The sequence below is a fragment of the Petaurus breviceps genome, unplaced genomic scaffold (assembly GCF_028583685.1).
Source record: "Petaurus breviceps papuanus isolate PSGF00001 unplaced genomic scaffold, PetGlider_PUasm1.0 90466, whole genome shotgun sequence".
Classification (NCBI taxonomy): Eukaryota; Metazoa; Chordata; class Mammalia; order Diprotodontia; family Petauridae; genus Petaurus; species Petaurus breviceps.
In genome coordinates this window covers 2,254,238-2,263,276 of record NW_027187260.1, presented here as the reverse complement: position 1 = coordinate 2,263,276, position 9,039 = coordinate 2,254,238, and the positions used below count along the sequence as shown (strand labels likewise).

Genomic DNA, 9,039 nt, shown 5'->3' with positions numbered 1-9,039 from the left:
CTTTTGCAATATTTGATATTTTTATTATATATTTATTTTTGTGATGTTTGACATATATCAAATATATAATAGTTGATATTTTTGTAATATTTAATATTTTCTCTATCACTTTCGTCAGCCTAGAAATCATTCAATCAAGCCATGATTTGTAAAAAGACTTCTACATTTCTGAAGTCTAAATGTGCATACTGAAAATTTACCCCCGAGCTGGTTGAAGCTGGCTCCAGGATACATTTGCATCCTTCTGACTCCTTTCTCGGAATAAAGTTTTTCAATGCATAAAATAAAATACTTAGGATTACAAAGAAAACCAATTATGTTGATATATACATATATTTATAGATAATGTTCATTTTAAAATTTATGTAGGTATATATGTATGTGTATACACATGTATATGTGTATAACATATATGTATACACACATTCAAGTTCATGGTTCCCAAGTGAAGAACCCCTGTCTCAGATACATATTATCTTAATAGTAATAATAGCAAGCATTTACACGATAACGTGTTAAGGTGTGCAAAATGCTTTACAAAGATTATCTCAGTTTATCCTCACAATATCCCCTAGAGCTGTTATTATTATTGAGAATTGAGGATGAAGAACTGGGACTGAAAGAAATTAAGTAACTTGCCCCGGGTCACATAACCAATAGGATTTGAACTTGGGTCTTCCTTTCTCCGGATCCAGAGCTCTAGCTACTGCGACATCTTCTCCCGACTCGATGGAGCTAAGTGGGGCCCCTAAGTGCCCAGACTCCTTGGAAGAGGGGAGAGGGCAGCAACTTCACGGGAGAGGGGGAGCAGGATCTAGGGGAGGAGAGGTGCTCTCTGCGCGCGCGCGTGCCCAGACTGCCCGCAGAGGGCAGCACAGTCAGTGGAGATGCCTGTTTCCGCTCGGCTCCACCCCTAAAGCCTTCGGCCCGGAGTCCCGAAGCAAAGCGGGGCTGAGTTAGGAGACAAAGCCACACCCAGCCCTCTGCGGCGGGTGAGCTGGTGGTGCTTTTCCCTCTCCGGGTGAATCACCCCATCCGCAAGCAGGATAGCAGCACCAGCTCCAAACCTCCCTGGCGTATCCCTGCTCCTCCCGCCTGCAGCCTGCCTCTCCTCCTGGGCATCCCTGGCGCCTTCTGAGCCGCATTTCCCAGGCCGTGGCAGCAGCCCATGACCGGAGCCATGTCGGGCATCGCGGCCAAAGTGCTGAGAGATCGGGAGGCGGCGTCCGGCCTGGGCACTCATGATCTTGCAGTCAAATACCTCAACCAGGACTACGAGACACTTCGCAACGAATGCCTTGAGGAGGGCAAACTCTTCCAGGACCCTTCCTTCCCGGCCAGTGTATCTTCCCTGGGGTTCAAGGAACTGGGACCGCACTCGAGCAAAACTCAAGGCGTCGTCTGGAAGAGACCCACGGTAGGCAGTGTTCTGGCAGGCTGTTCTGGGGTGGGGTGGGGAAGCTATCGGAGCAGGGAGAGAGGACCGAAATCCCCCTGTCCCCCAGCAAAGCCTGAATTAGAAAGTAAATGCCAATAGGTCAGTTTGTATGCCAGTTTGTATCTCAGCTTGTTATTGCCCCCCTATGCCTAATCCAGGATTCTGCCTACAGTACGTGTTTATTAAATGGTTTGGGGATTGATCTAAAACGAATTGAATTGAATCATCCATCCACACGAGATAACACTAGCCCTGTTAGCTGACACTTAACTAAAACACTGTTAGCTGCTCTGGGTAAGAGAAAGGCAGAAAGGGTGGTGCGGCTTAGGCCATACGCCCAGGGAAATGGAAGCAGAATCCCGGCGGAAGGAGATGGGAATCTCTTAGGAAAGAATCAGCTGCTCCCCTATAAAGAGCAGCCAACCAGAGTTCAGCTTTTCCGAACATCTGGCCTGCTTACTCTACTCAAGGAACTGAGGTTACTCAGTGCAAAGGACTTGTAGGAGGGTCCCACGGGGGAGCCTGGATTCCAGGAGACTTGGAACACATGTACTCTTTCCTCCCCACACAATACAGAGCAAGATTTTCCAGGGCAAGCCTGGCTGTCATCACAACTCAGCATCAGCAGAGTCAACATTAATCGGTAGAAAGCTGACAAAGACCAGGGATAACTGTCTCTTCAGAGATCTGGGATACCCTGTTGTGGGCCAAAGTCTGAAGATAAAGGAAGAATGGACCCTAGGGAAAAGCAACTGAGAAGCAAATATTTGAGGAGCCACGTAGCCTGGTGCACTGTAGAAAGAGCTTAGGAGGAGCTGGATCTAGTCCCGTCTCTGCCCCTAACTAGTTGGGTACATCAATGTCTCTGGGCCTCAGTTTCCTCATCTGCAAAATTCATTTATTTCTATACAGAAAGTATTTTATTTCTCCAAAGAAAGTCAGCTGAGCTGTCTGGTAGTACTTTAACTGGAGGTAAAATGTGGGAAGGAAGAGATACTCCAGAGGACTCATTTTTATGGTCAGCACCACTTCCTCAGAGAGCCACCTGAGGCTTCTCTCTAATATTGCCTCTTGTGCCAAGCCTCCCATTTCCCACACCCATAAACTTCTAGAAGACCCAAGGCCAGCAGACAGACAAGCTGGTCCTTGGACATTTTCTGTCTTCCTGGTAGAGATGTCTATGCATATTAGACAGGTGCACCTTGGGGGGCCAACCTATAGGTTCTCTGCTTTTGAATTGTTCATAAACAGTGTGTTTATCAGAGCTGAATGAGGAATTTGGGGAAATCCCTCTTTAAGATCATTGGGATGATTGAAAAAGTGATTGCCGTTGCTGTCTTACATCCTCTCACCTGTGTCTTCCCCTTGACCCTTTTTCTCATTTTTCCTACATTTATGAATGTAACAGTATGTAGCTGTTTATTTTGGTCTCAATGAACTATCCCTGGCCTAATTCAACCTGATCAGGCATCTCTTAGCTAATTATGGACTTTGCCATCCTTCAGAATGGAAGCCAAAGGCATGAAAAACGTTTCTGAAAATACATGGAATAATTCTTAACAATAAGAGCCAAATCTACCACCAGCATGGGGCAACTGGGCTGTACCCCTAATGCTGGCATGGGGAAGTAGAAAGTTAGAGAAGTTAGGAGAGAGTGTGATTTCCCCACCTCCCCTAGGAAGTTTCCCAGCTTTAGCTGTCTACCAGCTGGCTTCCTCCCTTTACCTCAAGGCGACCGCCCATCCTCATGGAGTTCATCATGCCCTTTTGTGCCCTTCTGGGAGGCCATCCCTCACCCAAGCTCTGGGTTAGTTACCTAACATGTGGCACAATCCTGAAGATCAATGGGGGATCAGTCACAAAGCGGTTGCCCCTGACTGTACCAGTGGCTATAGACTATGCCTCGTAGTAAACAACCCTAATGCTTCATCAATCACTGTTTTCCTCTGCCCTTACTTTCTACCGCACCCTCTGATGCCCTTCTTCTGTTGTGGTCTCATGGTGAGGTCACTAGATTTAGAATCAGAGGTCTGAATTCATATTCTGCTTCTGCTGTTTACTACCTGGGTAACCCTGTGTGAATCACGTAACTAGGTCTCAGTTTTCTCATCTGTGTAAAAAAAAAAAAAAAAAGCTAGGTGGTACAATGGATAGAGTGCTGGGCCTGAAGTCAGGAAGACTCATCCTTCTGACTTCAAATCTGGCCTCAAAGACTTCCTAGCTGTCTGACCTTGGGCAAGTCACTTAACTCTACTGGCCTCAGTTTCCTCATATGTAAAATGATCTGGAGAAGGAAATGGCAAACCACTCCAGTATGTTTGGCAGGAAAACCCCAAATGGGGTCATGAAGAGTCACACACAACTGAAACAACTGAACAAAAAAGAAAGAAAAAGAGAGGGTTGGATGAGATGACTTTCAAGGCATCTTCTAGAGCTAACTCTAGAATCCCAGATCTTTTTCAGATTCCTTCCATTTTCTGGTCTCACTGAATCCTAACTATCTCACCCTCCCCAAGTCTGGCTCCTCCTTTCACATACCTTGACACACCAGGCTGAGAAGAGGAGTGGCCACCTTTCCTTCATCCCCACTGATTTCAAATCCTCCCTTTGCCAGTTCTTCCCAGCAACCACTCTTTGTCCTTTCAAGTCCACTCCATCCTGTCCAAAGTCCTTGTTGCTGTCCTCTGTGGACCTCCAGGTCACTCTCCCTCTTGCCCAATAAATTCACTACCTGACTCACAGTCTGCCTCTCCACCTCAGTCCCTGCCCCTTTGGAACACGCTGGCTTTGCACAGTTCCTCAGGCTTCTCAGCAACCCTGACTGTCTCCAGTCAGAACCTTGCATAGAGATGAGCATACTTCAAATGCCCTACCTTGCCACCCTGCCCAGAACCAGCCTCAACTCCATTAAACTGACCCTGGGTGCTAAAACTCCTATGGATAACTTGATGAGCTGTTTTTACACGATGCCTCTAGTTATAAAGTAACTAGTCACACATGTGATGAATGAAAAGACCCAAGAGACAGAGTTTCTGGGTAATTAATAATCAATTTATTAATTAGACTAGCTAATAATCAATAAAATGGCTTCTCTCAGTAACCAAAGGACCCCTTCTCCCCCCTTGGAATCCTTGAATGCTTTAAATAGCTTTGTAAAAGGGAATGCCCTGGGAAGTGAAAATAAATTCTGATTGGTGGACATTTAATGAAGAGGTAGACTAGAAGTCTTCAGCTCTTCCTGCTGAGAAGGTGGCTTGATTATGACATTCAGCTGCCTCTAACAGGCTGGACAGTAGAATACATTTCCATAGAGAGAAGTCTGGTTGGTTTTCTCCTTCTTGAGCTAGGTCACCCTCAATTCTAATGGAGGATAAGGACAGATCTGTTCTTCCTGGGGCAAGAACTCGCCCAAACTGGATTCTGTTTACACTCTCATCAATTAGTCATGCCCTTCAGAGAGTGACTGAACTTCTAGACTGTCTGAGCCCTAAATGGGGAAATAGAAGGCCTGGATCCTAATTAACAATGGGTTACTAATATAAGAGAAAATAATTTCTATCAACTATACATATATACACATACATAATATACTTATATATGTATATGTGTGTATATATATGCATATTGTATATTATATATATATATATTCTTCAGTACTTGAATGTAAAGAGATTTTCATATAAGTCTGTTTAAGGGCAGCTAGGTGGCATAGTGGATAGGGCACCAGCCCCAGAGTCAGGAGGACCTGAGTTCATTGACTTCAGACATTTGATGCTAGCTGTGTGACCCTGGGCAAGTCACTTAGCCCCAATTACCTCACCAAAGAAAAAAACAAATGTCTGTTTAGATGGATATGTGATCTCATCATTGTGGAGTCAGGAAGACCTGAGTTTAAAATCCTACTTCAGACATTTATGAGCTGGATAACCCCAAGCAAGTCACTTACCCTCTCTATCCCTCCATTTTCTCAAAATTGGATTGGCCCTCTAATTCTAGGTCTGACTATATTCCTATTAACCTTTTTCATACATTGTCATTCTGTGATTGTTGGCCCCATCTTATTATGACTCCTCCACAAAGTGTCTAGAAGCCTGTCATTCTGGAGGCCTTCCTCTAGGTCTTTCAATATCTGACAAATAACACACTTGGGTTTTATCAGTCTGATATCTCTTGTTCTCTCTTACTGCCTTCTCTAATCATTGATAAAGCAACCATCCTTAATTGTGTCTTTAACAGCTCTTCTTGTGTGTACATCATGATTAATAATAATGTGTTTAATCCTACTCATGCCCACCATGCATCTTTCTATAGCCCTACAATTGGATTCTTTGGACAACTTGATGTTCCAAGATTTACAACCATATAGCGTCATTGAAACAGTACTGTTGTTAAGAAAAATGGACCTCACGTCAGGAGTCAGCTTGAGATCATTGAGCACACAAGACAGTTGCCCAAAGACAATCCAGCTTTTTCTTTTTCCTTCAGTTTAATTCTAGGCCATGGCAGCTAGGTGACACAGTGGATAGAGTGCCAGGCCTGGATTCAGAAAGCCTTGTCTTCTTGAATTCAAATACAACTTTAGACACTTACTAGCTTTGTGACCCTGGGCAAGTCACTTAACCCTATTTGCTTCAGTTCCTCATCTGTAGAATGAGGTGGAAAAGGAAATGGCAAACCAGTCCAGTGTCTTTACTAAGAAAAACCTCAGATGGGGTCATCAAGAGTTGGATATGACTGAACAACAGAATTTTAGGCCGAGCTCACTGGCAATCTTCAGTGCCTATTCCAGGTACTATCTGTGTACTAATGACCTATTTCAGTGGATTGTCCATCCAAACACATATCTTAGTATGAATTTTTTTCATCAGTTTGGCTTTTATTGTGTATGTTATTAGGCTGATCTATTTTGAGTACTCATGGAGATCATTGAAGGGGCCCTGTGGTATTCATTTTGTGGCTTAATGCCATCTGTATGCTATCATTTGCAACCAGTAATATATGGAAGAACTCACCATCTATACAGTATTCTGCATTTGAACTCTCTAGAGGATATCTTCATGATCACAGTAAACACCTTTAGCTAGTTACATCTCCCTTTTTTATGCTTTGGTACTCATAATCAGAGCAACATCAAACAAAATTCTCTCAGAACTTTGGATAAAGTGTAAAGAGAGCTGGCTTTGGAATCAAAGGAAATGGGTTCAAATCCTACTTCTGCTTATTGAACTTGTGCAACTTAGGCTAGATGTTTCCTCATTTGTAAAAGGAGAGGATTAGACTAGATGGCCTCTGGGGTCCCTTCCAGCTATGATCTAATTATCTTAACATCTTTACTGTTCTTTGCCTTTCTTTGTATCTCCATGTACTTAACACAATACCTGACATGTAGTAGGTGCTTAATAAATGCTTGTTAACTGATTGCATGAGAAACACTTTGTTACAAGAGAATCTTTAATGTTCTACCAATTCAAAAGCATTTTCTTGAAAACAATATCTTATATTCTCTGCACCCTTCAGACAATTTTATGACTATGAAGACGTCTGCTATAGAAATCATTTGCAAAAGACTTCCTTCCTTGTTGTTTTCATCAAAGATTTCCTTGACTCGTGGATATGTAGATCATTCTCATAAAGACTTGTCTCTCTTGATAGAATGTGAATTCTCTGGGCGCAGGAACCGTTTCATTTTTTGGTTTGTTTCTTTGTTTCTCTAGTACCTACCACAGCGCTTGGCACCTTAGTGTTCAGTCATTTCAGTCATGTCCAACTCTTTGTGACTCCATTTGGGGTTTTCTTGGTAAAGATATTGGAGTAGTTTGCCATTTCCTTCTCCAGTTCATTTTACAGGTGAGGAAACTGAGGCAAACAGGATAAAGTGACTTTACCCAGCTAGGAGTATCAGAGGCTAGATTTGAACTTAGGAGGTTGAGCCTTCCTGACTCCGGGCCCAGCACCCTATCTTCTTTGCCATCTAGCTACCACTGTAGCTGGTAGTAGCTCTTAATAGATAGTAGGTAGTAGCCTCTTAATAAATGCGTGTTGATCAACTGATTAATGAGAAAGTATAGCTATATGGTTCAACAGTTGCTGATATCTTCTCCATCACCTTTTTTTTTTTTTTGCTAATAATACCATCAGTGATTTTTTTCCCCCATTGGTTTGGTGTCTTACCCTCTGAGAGATCTTGAAGCCTGTTCCTTTAAAGCTTTCAAAGTTGTATTCCTCCAACACAGACTTCTGTTATTGCTTGGTCTGGTTCATCTCCTTAAGTTCCATTTTTCATCAAGCACACTGTGTACTGAGGTGTTGGGTCCAAAAGTCATAGCTCTATTGTCATCAGTCATGAGAATGCATCATAAAAATACTGGCAATTGTATTCTGTTATCTATTTGTTCTTTTCCCAATATAATATTGAAATGGCATTAGTGACTGCATTTTGCCTTCATCTGTCATTTGTGAAGTTAAGTCTCAAAGTCATTTGAGTTTGGAGAAGTTACAAGAATACTCTCCCTTCCCCAAAGTCACCCAACTTAAAGAATCACATAAAACAACCCCTTTTTCCTTTGTTCCTCAGTGTCTCCCAATTCCCTCCAGCCAATTCGTAACCTCACCTCATTTCCTTTGATAAGAAACCAAGTGTCCTAACCCTCTCACCCTGTTTCTCATTCCCTCCAAACTGTATATTAACTGGGTAAAAACCAAAGTTCTAGATTCTTGGCTACTGAGAGCCCATTTTGTTTTGCAACTGCACACACTGCCAAAAAAATCCTTTGTCTAGGTAATACTCAGTTGTATTACTTAACTATAACATCAATCTCATCTATAAGTGTCCTAGGAATGATTGGTCTTTGTTGGGTCTCACCATAAGCTTTCTGATGTCCTCCATCTTGTCGAGCAAATAATGCAAATATTATCATCCCTACTTTACAGTAAAACAAACTGATGGTCAGAGAGATTAAGTGACCAAGGTCACTCAACAAGGGAGTGGAAGAGCCAAACTTCAAACACAGGTTCTTTGACTTCAGTTCTAGGGTTCTTGGTACTATATCCTTCTTGCCTGGCACACTGAGTCTGATAAACACAATATTTTATTATAAAGAGGCTGCCAAAATCAGGGGCCAGTTCACTCAGTCAGCTAGATTCATGCAAGGCTAGCAAGCATCAGTGCAAAATTTGTTCCGTTTGCCCGAGCAGCTAAGCAGCCTCTTTGTCCTGTTATCACCAGCAACAACCAAATGGAGGTTTTCCTGTGATAAACTGATTGTGCAAAAGGAGGCAAATGTAGAATGTGATTCAGAACCACTTCCATGCTAAACTCTGCTAAGGAGAGCTGAAGACCAGAGCAGAAGCCTTGAAAGTTCTCAGGGAAGACTGAAAAAGGATGTGAATGTGCATGGGGGTGGGCATCTGTCTTTGTCTCTCTGTCTGTCTCTGTCTCTCTCTCTCTGTCTCTCTGTCTCTCTCTCTCTGGCTCTCTGTCTCTCTGTCTGTCTCTGTCTCTCTGTCTCTGTCTGTCTGTCTCTCTGTCTCTCTCTGTCTCTCTCTCTCTGTCTCTCTCTCTGTCTCTCTGTCTCTGTCTCTCTGTCTCTCTCTGTCTCTCT

The 9,039-nt window shown here is 43.1% G+C and overlaps 1 protein-coding gene across 1 annotated transcript in view; it reads left to right on the top strand.

Moving 5' to 3' along the window:
- The first annotated feature begins 867 nt into the window (after positions 1–867).
- Positions 868–9,039, top strand: part of CAPN2 (calpain 2) — a 102,511-nt gene continuing 94,339 nt past the window's right edge. The window contains exon 1 of the mRNA XM_069062604.1: positions 868–1,417. Within this exon, the coding sequence (XP_068918705.1) occupies positions 1,169–1,417 (249 nt within the window). The 5' untranslated portion in view covers positions 868–1,168. The remainder of the gene's footprint in view (positions 1,418–9,039) is intronic.